This window comes from Eriocheir sinensis, unplaced genomic scaffold, assembly GCF_024679095.1.
Source record: "Eriocheir sinensis breed Jianghai 21 unplaced genomic scaffold, ASM2467909v1 Scaffold228, whole genome shotgun sequence".
Lineage (NCBI taxonomy): Eukaryota > Metazoa > Arthropoda > Malacostraca > Decapoda > Varunidae > Eriocheir > Eriocheir sinensis.
Genome location: NW_026111530.1, coordinates 211416 through 226243, shown reverse-complemented (window position 1 = coordinate 226243; position 14828 = coordinate 211416). Strand labels below are relative to the sequence as shown.

At 48.6% G+C, this 14828-nt stretch overlaps 1 protein-coding gene across 1 annotated transcript; it reads left to right on the top strand.

Annotated features, from left to right (window-relative positions):
• The first annotated feature begins 2004 nt into the window (after positions 1–2004).
• LOC126990948 (hematopoietic prostaglandin D synthase-like) lies at positions 2005–14185 on the top strand. The gene is made up of 4 exons (XM_050849572.1): positions 2005–2172; positions 9206–9398; positions 9866–9986; positions 10189–14185. Exons 1-4 carry the CDS (start codon positions 2007–2009, stop codon positions 10351–10353), a joined length of 645 nt encoding a protein of 214 aa, XP_050705529.1. The 5' UTR covers positions 2005–2006; the 3' UTR covers positions 10354–14185.
• The last annotated feature ends 643 nt before the right edge of the window (positions 14186–14828 follow it).

Genomic DNA, 14828 nt, shown 5'->3' with positions numbered 1-14828 from the left:
CTCTCCCCACTCCCCTCCTTCTCCTCCTCTCCTTCTGCTTCTTCACCCCCACCCCCTCACACCGCCCTCTCCTATTCTGTGTCATACTCATTCTGTCGTCCGTTCTTTTCCTCTCTCCTTCCTTCCTCTCACCTCCCCTCCCCCCGCTACTTTGATCACCCTTAATGCTCCTATACCTTCTCCCCCTCCCTTACCATCCCTTCCCCTCCCCTCCCCTTCCTTTCTACTTTATCTCATACCTCCTCCTCTCCTCCTCCTCCTCCTCCTCGTCCTCCCTCTCCCTCTCCCTCTCCCTCTCTCTCTCTCTCTCTCTCTCTCTCTCTCTCTCTCTCTCTCTCTCTCTCTCTCGACATCCTTCTCTTTCACCGTCTTTCTCCTCTACTATATAGTCATTGCATCCATGTTGACAATAAAAACATGACGTCAATAACAATAAAACTGACAGTGGTATAGCTAATCAGGGCAATATTCATTAAAAGGATAAACTAGTGAAGGGTAACATAGGGGCACACAGTAGCAGTACACAGTGACTTTCTTCATGACGGTGATACTGAAGCTGAAAATGGGATGGATAAAAAATAGAAATGTAAATGATGTGTGAGACGGATTGCGGACTTGAAATGCTTTACTGAAACAAAATATTGGAGAGTGGAGACAACGGGGGACTGGCGAAAACTGCTATGTAGGGGGTGCAAATGTCTGGGGCGTGCAACTCTGACCTCGACAGAGACAAAGACAGTGGCGCTCTCTGAATAGGAGATGTGAAAGTCTCCCCGTTAAATAGATGACAGTCAGTGATGGTCTCGAGTCACACAATGTTTTCCTTGATACGGATACACACAAAACTGCCAACTCCAAGACAACTATTATCATCGCGTTCTTGTGAAGACTCCGTAGCTCCAAATCGTTACTGGCCGTACAGGAAGCGACACAGAGCAACTAATTAACAACCGATTAGTCTTTGATCACTGCCGGCAGAAGATTAAGAAAAAACGTAATTGGACCGAACACAGCTAATGAATGACCTTAATGCTGCTTCCTCGTTCGAAGGATTTGTTTGATCCTCATACGAACTGTCTTATGTGACGTTTTGTTGATATTCAAATGCTGTTCTGAAGACCAACCCATCAACCTGGACCCTAGAAGAAACCGTCCAAGTGAATCAAGAATATAAAAAATTGCCTGCGCCATGACGGGCTTGGGCCGACCACCAGGCCCCTGAAGAAAGCCTACCGGTGCTACAGGCAAAGACGTAAAAAAAAACCTCAAACACCCATTTTGTTTGTGTTTGCAGCAATGTCTATATAAACTCAAGCAGCCCTTCCACCTTGCGAACACAGGCACTGACAAAGCTTCTGATTACTTTTACTACGTCAATGTGGCTTTAAGTAAAATTCTTGATCTTTTTCCTATCCTCTTTAACAGATGTCCCACAAACTGAAACTCAACCACTTACTTGTACATGTATACATCAAGAAAAGCTTCATGCAACCTTGTTATTTGTAGATGCGTGTTATATTCTCTCTCTCTCTCTCTCTCTCTCTCTCTCTCTCTCTCTCTCTCTCTCTCTCTCTCTCTCTCTCTCTCTCTCTCTCTCTCTCTCTCTCTCTCTCTCTCTCTCTCTCTCTCTCTCTCTCTCTCTCTCTCTCTCTCGCAGGTAGAAACGTCGTCCGCAGCGAATAAAGGCTAAATGGTCGCAAATATTGACGAATCGCTAATGGTAGAGTGGTGCGGGAGATAAGGGGAGGTGGAGGCTGGACGTGGCGGTGGCGGTGGCGGCGGTGGCGGTGGTGGTGACGGTGGTGGTGGTGGTGGTGGCAGTGGCGATGTGTAGGACGACAATGGAGGTAGTAATAGATTGTGGTGTTGTGTAGGAAGTGCTATATTGTGGTGTAACTATCAGTGTGTGTGTGTGTGTGTGTGTGTGTGTGTGTGTGTGTGTGTGTGTTGTTTTGTTTTATGTTATGCTGCTGCGATTCTCCGTCGGCTCCATAGCGAGATGCATCATGTTTCCTCGTGTTTCAGCGTGTGGTGCCATGCCGCAGTACAAGCTGGTCTACTTCAACCTTCGGGGCCGCGGGGAGCCGGTGCGCTGGGTCCTGGCCGCCGCGGAGCTCCAGTACGAGGACGTCCGCTACAACAAGGATAAAGAATGGCCCTTCAAGAAGCCAGGTAACGCGCGACTCTGGTAAAGGTGACACACTGAACAGCATTGTTTCTTTACCAATCTACGACTGAATGTAAGGGGGAGTAATAGGAGGGGATGTAAGCTTGAACATCTTAAATCGAGAGCCGTAGTTAACAGTTTGGCCAAGCTCTCCGAGACGTAATCTTTCCTCAATGCCGCTCAGGTTACGTTACTGGCGGAAGCGTCGAATCCTTACGCCCAGAAGTTAGCAATACCAGAACGATCATTGTAGTCGGTTAATTGGAATGACTTTTGTAGCATTGATGAGTTCGGCGGCGGGCTTGTATCGAGGTTTCTGAACACACTGGAGGAAAAAATGGTAAATCCGATGTTGAGGCTTTTTCTCTATATATATTTAGTTCTAATAGAGGCAGAGACAGGCAAATCCCAAGCAAGGCACAGACAGACCTCAAAGAAGCGACAGACAGACAGACAGGCAGACAAACTCTAATCAAGGCACAGACAAACGAACAGACGCGAAACATGGAACAAACATACCCGAAACAAGGCACAGACAGACAGACAGATTTCAAAGCTACAGATAGACTGCCAGACCCCAAATAAGCGACAGATAGACAGACATATTTCAAAGCTACAGATAGACAGACAGACCCCAAACAAGCCACAGACAGACAGACAGATTTCAAAGCTACAAATAGACAGACAGACCCCAAACAAACCACAGACAGAAACAGAAAGACACCAAAAAAGCACTGACAGAAAGGTCCCAAGCAAGCCACAGACACAGACCCCAAACAAGCCACAGACAGACAGACATACCCCGAACAAGCTACGTAAATACAGACGGACCCCGGACAACCCGCTGGCAGACATATCACGTGAAGGTTTCAGAACCACGACACACATAAAAATGCTTGTGGAGTCTGATTGGCATTCCTCTCCTCATCACGAAAAGTTAATTTGGTTGTACACTTTTAAACAGGCCGCGGAATTAGCGATCACCTCCCCCCCTCCCGCCCCCCCGATCCCCACCCCCGCCGCCGCCGCCATCATTGCCTCACCACTTAGACCCGAAGCGGACTCTCCCATGCCCGAAAGAGAGGAATAAAATGCTTCCAACTTTCGAATTTAGGGAATCATACACAACAAAACTTTACTTACACGTTGTTTGCTAAATACTGTGATCATCCTTCGTGACTATGGACAAAATTAAACAGTCTCTCTCTCTCTCTCTCTCTCTCTCTCTCTCTCTCTCTCTCTCTCTCTCTCTCTCTCTCTCTCTCTCTCTCTCTCTCTCTCTCTCTCTCTCTCTCTCTCTCTCTCTCTCTCTCTCTCTCTCTCCTTTCTTTCTTTCTTTATTTATTTATTTATTTATCTCTCTCTCTCTCTCTCTCTCTCTCTCTCTCTCTCTCTCTCTCTCTCTCTCTCTCTCTCTCTCTCTCTCTCTCTCTCTCTCTCTCTCTCTCTCTCTCTCTCTCTCTCTCTCTCTCTCTCTCTCTCTCTCTCTCTCTCTCTCTCTCTCACCATCACCATCACATTAACGACCCGCCCATTCCCCTCGGTCACCAGCCCATCGCCTACACACCAACTCTACATATCTTGCTCTTCACTTACGAACAGACTAACACCGCCCCCCAGTCATCATTGCCGCCCTCCTCCTCACACACACTCATCCTCCATTTACCGTCCCCCACTGACTCGGCAACCACCCAGCGCTGACACGTCAATCGCCCTCCACCCACACACTCTCTCTGGAAGCTCCGCGGCTGGTGACGGTTAACGAAGCTCTCGGGGAGGCCTTCATTACGTGAGCAAGAAATCATAGTCTTTGGAGAAGGAAGGAAGAGAGAGAGAGAGAGAGAGAGAGAGAAGAAAAGGAGATGAAGGAACTAAGGACGAATGGTGGATGAAAAGATGGAGCGCAATAGTAAAGGAAAAAATAGAAAAAGGGAAAACACAGGCAGTAAAACGGAGGATGGAGAAAAGGAGGGAATAAAGCAAGTGATGAACAATGAAGATGGAAAGGACTTGCGACATGCAGAAGAAATTATAAGGAAGACAAAAATACCACCAGAGAAAATTAAGAGATGAAAGAAAATCTAAGGAGATTAAATCGTTAAGGAGATTGAATGAGAGAGAGAGGTGATGCCCAAATAAGGTTCTCTTGATCGAAATGGGACACCTGGGAGTCCTCATTAACGTAAGGGGACAGGTGGCGCATGTGGACAGGTATATACGAGAAGAGATACACGCCAACGCTTAACGTCATCGTCCTCGTCCTCCTCCTCTTCATATTTATCTTTGTTCTCGTTTATCTGATCTTCGACTTGTCTTTGTTCGCATCCTCCTTTACTTCGTCTTCCTCTTTCTTCTTGTCTGCTTCATTTTCGTCTTCATCCTTTTCTTCATCTTCCTCCTCATCATCATCATCTTTCTCGTCTTCGTTTTCATCCTTCTCCTCGTTCTCTTCGACTTCATCCTCCTCGTGTTCTTCGTCCTCATCCTGCTCCTCTTCCTCTTCCTCTTCATCCTTCTCGTCTGCTTCGTCCTCATCCTGCTCCTCGTCCTCTTCCTCTTCATCCTGCTACTCGTCCTCTTCCTCTTCATCCTGCTCCTCGTCCTCTTCCTCTTCATCCTGCTCCTCGTCCTCTTCCTCTTCATCCTGCTCCTCGTCCTCTTCCTCTTCGTCATGCTCCTCGTCCTCTTCCTCTTCGTCCTGCTCCTCGTCCTCTTCCTCTTCATCCTGCTCCTCGTCCTCTTCCTCTTCATCCTGCTCCTCGTCCTCTTCCTCTTCATCCTGCTCCTCGTCCTCTTCCTCTTCATCCTGCTCATCGTCCTCTTCCTCTTCGTCCTGCTCCTCGTCCTCTTCCTCTTCATCCTGCTCCTCGTCCTCTTCCTCTTCATCCTGCTCCTCGTCCTATTCCTCTTCGTCCTGCTCCTCGTCCTCTTCCTCTTCATCCTGCTCCTCGTCCTCTTCCTCTTCATCCTGCTCCTCGTCCTCTTCCTCTTCATCCTGCTCCTCGTCCTCTTCCTCTTCGTCCTGCTCCTCGTCCTCTTCCTCTTCGTCCTGCTCCTCGTCCTCTTCCTCTTCGTCCTGCTCCTCGTCCTCTTCCTCTTCATCCTGCTCCTCGTCCTCTTCCTCTTCATCCTGCTCCTCGTCCTCTTCCTCTTCGTCCTGCTCCTCGTCCTCTTCCTCTTCATCCTGCTACTCGTCCTCTTCCTCTTCATCCTACTCCTCGTCCTCTTCCTCTTCATCCTGCTCCTCGTCTCCGTTGGTCTTCGTCTGGGTTGGAGGCAGCGGGAGTGAAGGCTTTGTGTAGAGTTCTTTTGTCACAAGTTTTCGCGACATCAGCATCTTACCCCCCTCTCCCCTCTCACCCTCAACTGTCTCCTCTCCTCCGCTTCTTCTTCTTCTTCCCTCTCATCTTCCTCCGACTTCTACTTCTTGTTCCTTTTCCCTCTCCTTCTGCCCTTTCTCATATTCTTCATTCTCCTCTTCTTCTGTTACTTTCCCTATTGGTTCTATATTTTTATCATGTCTTGTTCTTGGTTTATTCATGGTCATTCTTCTTCTTACTCCTCATTCTCTTTCTTCCTGTTCTGCCTCCTCCTACTCCTCTTGTTCTTCCTCTTCATCCTCCTCATCCTTCTGAATCACAACTCACTTCTCTTCCCCTCCTCCTCCTTCTCCTCCTCTTCTTCTTTTTTCCCTGTTCTACCTCTTTTTCAGCCTCCTCCTACTCCTCCTGTTCATCCTCTTCATCCTTCTCATCCTTCTGATTCACAACTCGCTCCTCCTCCTCCTCCTCCTCCTCCTCCTCCTCCTCCTCCTCCTCCTCCTCCTCCTCCTCCTCCTTCTTCTCCTCATCTTCCTCTCCCTCCTCAGTATACCTTTCATCACTGTTATCTCCTGGCATTATGTTGCCTCATCTTCATCCTCCCTCTCTGCCAAACGTATTAAGGAACTGTCCTAAACCCAGCAACCAGAACTCTCTCTCTCTCTCTCGCTCTCGCTCTCACTCTCTCTCTCTCTCTCTCTCTCTCTCTCTCTCTCTCTCTCTCTCTCTCTCTCCCTCTCTCTCTCTCTCATACGCAAGTTCCATTCGCTTTACTTGCACCCTTTCCTCCTCATTTTCGCCTCCTCCTCCTCCTCCTCCTCCTCCTCCTCCTCTCTCTACCCCCCTCCCCTAACCCGTTGTCTTCCTTCCTGTGTCTGAAAGGAAAACACGGTTCTTGGAAGGGAGACAAAAATAACTTTATTCAGACGGGAAATTGCTCATCGTGGAAAGATTCTGCGGCACCGTTAACTCGCATTATTTCCTCCTCCTCCTTCATCTCGTCCTCCTTCTCTCCTCCCTCCCAGCCCTTGTAACATACCTTCCCTCTCCTGCGACGCTCCTCCTCTTTCTCTTCTAACTCATTAACACGTAAACGATGGAGACAAAGCGTGGAATGTAGACGTGGAAGAGGATGGGTGTTATTGCCACGTTGGGGCGAGGAAGGGGAGGGTGGTGGGTGTTGCAGAGGTGGGAATTGGGGTGACAGTGAGGAGGTGATTGGGGTGGTGGCCGGTCACATACCCTCCTGAACATTTGCCCCATCGGAATTTTCCCCACTCACAAGTTCCCCCTTGGACATAATCACTAACCTCGAGACATCTCCCCCCTTCAGACATTTTCCCTTCTCCCTCGTCTATCCATGCAACTAGAGAGAAGTTTGTTTGTATAGGTGTGGTAAAGAGGAGTAAAAAGATAAATAGATAGATAGATAGATAGATATAATAGATAGATAAATAAACAAATAGGTAGATAAACAGAGAAAATAAAACTGTTAGTGAGCCTTGATGGTAATGAAGATAAGAATATTATGACTGTGATGAGGACGATAAAAGTTAATAATCTGTCATCCATTACCTCCGTCTATTAATCTGATGATGATGATGATGATGATGATGATGATGATGACAGGCATGATCGGCCCCCAGGTAGCCATAACGCATACCTTCGGGAGGCAGGTCATTTATATGGGAGTGTTGCAATGTGTACTAGTCTTTTCCTATTTACGCGTTCTTTATCCTTAGGTTTGTTGATAGTAGTTTCTGGCTTGACTTATCTTTTCTAGCCGAGTCTCCCTTTCTTTTACTTCGTTTTCTTTCAGTTTGTGTTATTTCACTGTCTCTCTGTAGGTTCTCGTCTTTTCTCTCTCTTGTGTCAGTTTTATTCACATTGCATCCAACTCTCTTTGTTCTTCTTGCTCTTGTTCTTGATCTTGTGCTTGTCCTTGTTTTCCTTCTAGTTTTTTGTTCCTGTTCTTGTTCTTTTCTAGTTCTTGTTGGACCTCCTGCTCCGCCTCGTCCTCTTCCTGCTCCTCCTCCTTACCTTTTTTTTTTCACTTTCTCGTCCTCGTTCTCGTTTTCCTCCCCCTTCTCCTCATCTTCTCTCTTCTTCCTCATCCTCCTCCGCCTCCCCCTTGGTACTTTCCTCTTCTTATTCATCACTAACCCTTTGACTGCGGATTTCCTACAAGAAGACATCACCAAGCTACAGATATGGAACAAAAAGTGGTTGCTACAGTTCAATGAAGAAAAATGTAGTCATGCACCTTGGGAGGGGATATCCAGCACACCAGTACCACATAGGAAACACTCCACTATCCACCACAGAGGCAGAGAAAGACCTGGGACTATATGTTACCAGGCTACCAGTGAAGGCAAAAAACGTGCCAATCGCAGCGGACGGGCTAATAGCATGGATCATTGGGGTATAGCAGGCCATTCTAGCAGGTAACCAAGCTATAATACTCTCAGGCTTTATAATACCTGCTCTGTCGATCGTCTCCTCCTCCTCCGTGTTTATCCGCTGTCCTCTTGTTCCTCTTCCCATAACGTCACGACCTTCACCGGCCTTCATCCTCGCATGACCACGACGTATTACCGAAACATCCACCTCGCCCCCCTCAACCTCTCCCTCTCCCTCACCTTCCCTCACTTGCTCCCTCTCCCCTCTCCCCCTCACTATCCCCTTCCTCACCTGTTTCACTTTCTCACTTCTCTTCCTCATTCTTCATTTTCTCTTCTTTGATTTTCTTCCTACACCCCTTCCTCTCCCTCCTTCTCCCATCTTCCCTTCCTCCCATTCACCCCCCTAGGCGTCCTCCCTCACTTCCACCCTCAGGGCTACGTGGCACGCAAGATTTAAGCCTCAAATCCAGAACGGAAACGATCTTGACCTGCGGGATCACGAGACCTGACCCTGACACACACACACACACACACACACACACACACACACACACACACACACACAAACTCGGGCGTGCTCTCACTAGAAAGACTTGAAAAATCAAACCTTTCTGCCCTGTAGGTAGGGAAAAAGAGGCTGGACAGTGAATGTGTGCCTAAGTCAATCTATTAATTTATCCACCATTATTAGTGGCTTTGCTCCACCTGTTGTGGCGATAGACGCGACTGGCCTCAGCCCGCACGGGGATACAGAGGCAGCCGCCCGTGAACCTTACTTCTCTTAACCCTCTACCGGGAACGTGATGTACTACATATTATACTGTGTTTACATTTGCGGGATGTTCTGAGGTGAGCCCAGCAGTGAGGGAAGAAGTCAAGTCAATTGCTTAGTCTTGTAAATATCGGTTAGCAAAATTACTGAACCTAAAGACAAATCAAAATGCACTTCAAATACATGATAGCAAAGCTTGGCACACTGTTGTCAAAAGATAAGGTACAAAAGGCAAGAAACGATAAATGCTCATCCGTTTTGGTTGTCCCTTAGAAAATCGCTCGCTAGTCCATTTTCTTCCTGCTCCGTGTGTGTGGCTGGCGTAGAACACGAACGTTGCAGCCTCAACTATCCTCTTTGGGGTGAGGCAGGCCGGAGACTGTATTGAAGTGGAAGTCTGGAAGATTATAGTACTAGTAGTTTTAGTAGTAGTAGTAATAGTGGTAGTAGTAGTAGTAGTAGTAGTAGTAGTAGTAGTAGTAGTAGTAGTAGAAGTGTGTGTTTGTGTGTGTGTGCCCCACTTGACTCCACATTTACCCCGCAGAGACACCGTACGGTCGGGTTCCTGTCCTTTACGTTGACGACAAGCCGCTGAACCAGAGCGTTGCCATCTGCCGGTACCTGGGGCGGACCCACGGGCTGGCGGTGGACGACCCTTGGGAGGCCGCCAAGGGGGACGAGGTGGCCGACGCCGTGCACGACCTCCTCCCGCACGCCGCGCAGATCATATACGCCAGGTACGTGAGCTTCGTGCGCAAGGCTTTAGTTCCTTGATAGGTATTTGGCGAGTGAGCCTTGGCCCTCACTCCCATTAGGCTAGGACCACCCAACACCCAGGGACGTGGTGCTTCGTGGTGGGGATAATGTACCTTGGTGATGGGAGGCTTGGGACGTGATGGAAGAGACTGGAGAGGAAAGGAAATGAGGAAGCTCGCTGGGTGATGGGAGGGACCAATGATCTCTTCCCCTTCTCTTACCTATTATATTGACAGAGCTGTGAATGCCATAGGAGCAAGGACGTCTAATGATTTATCTTTATCTCACCGCATATGCAAAGTGAAGGCGTTGGTACTGACGCTTTACTTATTCTATTGACAGAGCTGTGAATGCCATAATAGCAAGGACGTCTAATGATTTATCTTTATCTCACCGCATAAGCAGAGTGAAGGCGTTCATGCTGATGCTTTACATATTCTATCACCAGAGCTGCGAACGACATTGACCGCGCCAAGATGCTCGCCACCGACTTCAGCACCACCACGCTGCCGCCCGTCCTGAGAGAGCTGGAGCGGCGGCTGGAGGGCGAGTGGTTCTGCGGCTCCAAGGTACAGAGAACCGTCCCCAAGGTCCAGCCCCGCCCAAGTGTCGGTGTTGCTCAGACTTTTGTTAGGAAGACTGTCTCACTACTATGCACTATTTAATTTTCCCTGTAGCAATATTTCTGGTGTGTGTGTGTGTGTGTGTGTGTGTGTGTGTGTGTGTGTGTGTGTGTGTGTGAGAGAGAGTAACGTTTCATTTCACCGCCAGATGACGTGGGCGGACGTATTCGCCGCCTGCTACCTCAGCCAGCTCGCCGCCCAGTACGAGGGCTCCCTGGACGTCGTTCCTCGCGTCAAAAAGCTCGTGGACAAGGTCGTCAAACTCCCGCAAATCGAAAAATGGCTAAAAGAACGACCAGAGACTCCCATGTAGAACTCCAAGCCGTGTGGAGGCCGCCACCGCCCGCCACCCCTCTCCTGCGCCGTCCCTTCGCCCTGACGCTGCTGCACGTCGGCGGCGGGACGCACAGAATACCACGTTGACGTGCTGGAGGCACAGGGACGCTCTGAGGATGACTCTGGACGGCGGCTTAAGGTGTGCACATGTCACTAGGACCTGCGCACCTTAACTATCTTCTTGTTTCTACTAATACGGTGTATACTCGTTCTCTTGAACCCTGGATGGTACGTGTCTACGATCGCGCCTCTGCTGGTTGGAGGATGGCGGGTGTCTGGCGCCCCGCCGCGAGCACACACACACACACACACACACACACACACACACACACACAGCTCGACAGCCAGTCACGCTGCACCCTGATTACTTGGCTCCCTCCCTCCCTTCCCTATATACACGCACTCACACCCACCCATCCAACCCCCTACCCCCCCACCCACACACACACACACACACACACACACACACACGACACATTTCTACATTAAAATTTCAAGCTATAATCAAAAGCTTTGATTCTTCAGCAACACGAGAATCTGATGCTCTTTTTTTGTATTGTTTTATGGTGAAGAGTAAATCACTTCAGAACCAAAACCCAAAACTTCTAAACTAACTTTTTTCAGCCACTTCCACCACCCTCTATAGCAGCAAGACCAGACTGCAACAAAACATATCGCTCAAACGGTAAACATAGCACTACACAATCAGCTTCCCGCCCCGTGAACCTGCCTTGACATGACAGCTTACACTGACAGCTGTGAGGGGTCGCAGCTCCCCCATCTTCAGTGTGTAGCAGAGTGGGTGTTTCAGAGATAGCAGGATAAGGCTTCAGTGTATCCCCATGAACGGTATTGTCCTCCCTCTACCCCCCTCGCCCCCGTGAACTAGTGTAATGTTAGAACAGCTCAGTGTTTTGCCGCAGCCAAGTCAGCTCAAATTTGATTAGGCGCCAACGTTCACTAGGCGCGGCGGCCATGAGGCCCGCCTCTGTGTCGTCCAGGAAGAGAAAACTTGTAGCCGTGACCCAGGGTGTGGCCGAGCCCTAGGCTGTAGGGTGTGACCTCAGGGTGTGGCGCTGTCCTGGTGTGCAGTCCTGTGTGGCCTGATCCTGAAATTTCGTGCCCTGAGGTAATGAGTAATAACCGCGGTGGTCAGCCCACCCTGGAGCAGGCGTGCCCGTCCCCAGCACCTTACGCTTCCCTCTCCTAGCAGCCCTAGTCAGCGTCCCGCCCGTAGCCCCGCCATGCCCACTAAACAGTCACAACGCGCGAGCACTCCCTCTCCCGTGTGGCACCTGCTGTGGCGGTGGCCGAGGAGTAGTGACTCTCTTGCTTCCTGAAGACATTAGCGCAGTAGCTTTTGCTAAATAAAAAATGTAATCAAACCATATAAAAGATAGAGATTACTAGTTTTGCCAGTTTGAAGAAACAATAGTAAAATAAGACCGAGCTTTGTGAGGAGTTTGTGCTGTGTTAGTTCAGCATCCACTTCCGCATCCACCTCGGCCCACCACAGTCCTGCGAGCGCCGAGTGCCGCCACGCACCCTTCGCCCTCCAGCCCAGAGTTCCCCATAACCATGAGCCGCTGGAGCTCACCACCACCCCCTAACCCTCGCCCTTTGCCTCAGTTCTCGATAGAATAAGTCTTGACTTTCTGAAATTTCCGCTGGACGCCTCCCGTGACGCTAAGCCAATATCCCGGCGTAAGTGGACCGTCAGGACCCAACGTAAACACACCTCCAGGGACTGAAGTGCTCCTCTTTCCTCTGACTCTCTTACCTGGTGGCATGGAGAGCATTGTGTCCTGACGGAGAGAGTCGCGGGTGTTGCAGCGTCCTGGGAGTGGAGGAAGCGCACCCCTGTAAAGAAAGGTAAACATTAGTTAGTGCTTGATGGACAGCTGCCACGAGGAAGCGAGACAACCAGGCGGCGCTGAGGTCACTGCCAGCTGACGGGTGACGGGGTGAGCGGCAAGAATTCTGCCGCAACTAATCAGCCAAATATAACCTTAAACCACATTACATTTCTACCATCAACAGTAACGGTGGCTTTGCCAAAAATGGTGAAAGAACGTATATATTGAGTCTATTTTGGAATGATGCTGCGGGGCTGAAATTTCCTCTCCTCCGGTCTATGCAAGTTATGAAGCATTGTAACACATTACCACCCACACAGCCACCAGTGTGTGTGCCCAAATGAGCCATAAACGTGATGCCAATGGTTAAGGTTGTGGTGGTGGGGGGGGGGGAAGGGAGGGGTGCGGACGCTCCAGTAATCGCCTTTGGCCGCTCCAAGACGCAACTCAATGCATCACTAAAAACAGTAGCCTTAGCCCCTCCCTCCACCCCTCGCTGGACTGCGGCGGCCCGCGTCGTGAACTTCTACCGTGTTCTACCTCACGGCTGGCACTGATCTCCCTCACGCGCTGCAGATCTTACTCCCTTATTATAATTAGAAGGGAAAATTAGGAATCCCCAGCGATCCCCGAACGTCTCCGAGGCGCCTGTATCTCGCTGGTCCACAAACTGTTCCGCGGGACAGCCACGAGCCTGATGCTGTAGCCTTAACCGAGGCCTTATCACTATATCCAAGCCACTGCTAAGTCACCGCTGAGTCACTGCGCTGCGAACCTTCAGGCCGAGTTATACGTCGTCACTGTGTTCACTGTTGTCATGATCTAGTTTTATACGTCTTAGAGAGCTTTGTACAGTGTCCGAGTGCTTGATGGAGCCCCGCGGAGTACTTCGGAGCGCCTCCTAGGAGCAGTCCTGTGTCCCTCACTCCTGCAGACCGCCGGGGACTCTTGACACAGGACGACAGGGAGCTGCTGAGACTCCTCGATACCTTTACGAAGCACCATAGTCCGTGGGCCACGAGGACTGGCGTCGGGACCCTCACTGGACGCTGCAGGCCACAGCGGGCACCGAGCCCCTGCCCCACCAACGGCCCCGGCGCCAGGAGTGTCAAGACCGCTGGATGGCCACAGTCGGCGCCCTCCAATACTCATGTCCTGTGCAAATATTCTCTCAACACGCTCGTCATCAATGCCTGCAGAGTAAGATAAATACATCGATGGAAGATATTCACTTTTATTTTATATTCGCATAGGCCTAATGATCAAACAGAAATTACATGAATAACTGATTGAAAATTCAGAGTGGGTTTTGACCATTAGTTGCGCCCGAGTGGCGGAAAATTACAATTACATGCTATTGCTCGGCACAGATAAACAATATTATCTCTACTTATCACTATTATTATTATTATTATTATTATTATTATTATTATTATTATTATTATTATTATTATTATTATTATTATTATTATTATTATTATTATTATTATTATTATTATTATTATTATTATTGATTATGGTAGTGAAAAATTACATTTCACTGGTCAGTATAAATAAATATTACCAACATAATTATCATTACAGTACTATTACTCCTATTTCTATTATCTTTATTATCATTATAACTATTATTATCATTATTTTATCATTATTATTATTCTCATTACACTAATTATCAGCAAGTGTAAACACTAATGGTCCACACAAAGGCCTGTCATCTATCTGCCACTTTTATACTCCTGAGGGGAACACAAACAGCCGTTCACGGTAACTACATAAAACCTATTTTTTAAGAGCTTGAAATTTGCGAGAAAAGAAACACTATTGAAGCATAACGTGTAAGTGTTAAGTGGGGAAGGTGTGTGTTACAAAGATGTATTGTATATTTTGTGTTCATATTTTAGTTATAAATGAAAGAGAATGTCATTAAATCTGTTGGTCAACATGACAGAACTTTCGTGGTTTTCTCTACACCTTCATTTAGTTTCATTTATCAAAGAATTTTGTCTGTATGCCTGCCTCTCCTTTGCCTCTGTTCCCTTTCTCTCTCAATTCATCCATTCCCCTTGTTTCTTTTCTCTTTCATATACTTTACACCCCACCCAACCCAACCTCACCTATTCTTTTTTTTCTTTTCTCGTCTCATCCCTTTCCTTTCATTTCATTTCCCTTCCCGTCCTTTCCCTTCCCTTCCCTTTCCTTCTCCTCCCGTCCCTTCCCTTCCCTTCCCTTCCCTTCCCTTCCCTTCCCTTCCTTCCCTTCCTTCCTTTCCTCCTCCGTCCTTTCCTTATCCTCCTTGACCCTTCAGTTGGTGTCTTTTGTTAGGCGACGCTCAAGGCAGAGGAGGACGGAGAGGGTAAGGACAGAGAAGGGGTGGGAGGAGAGAAGTGGGTGAAGAGATGAGGGGCAAAAAAAAGGGAAGAGTCTGAAAGGGAATGAAGGACAACACTGTCGAACGCCTTGGGTTAAGGGATAAAGAAAAAAAATATGTTCACGTGTTGGAAAGACATTTGGGATATCTTTGGCAATTTATCGGAAGCGAAAATAGGAAGTGTTGAAGGCCATATGGAAGGGAGGAGAAGGAGGAGAGGGCTTA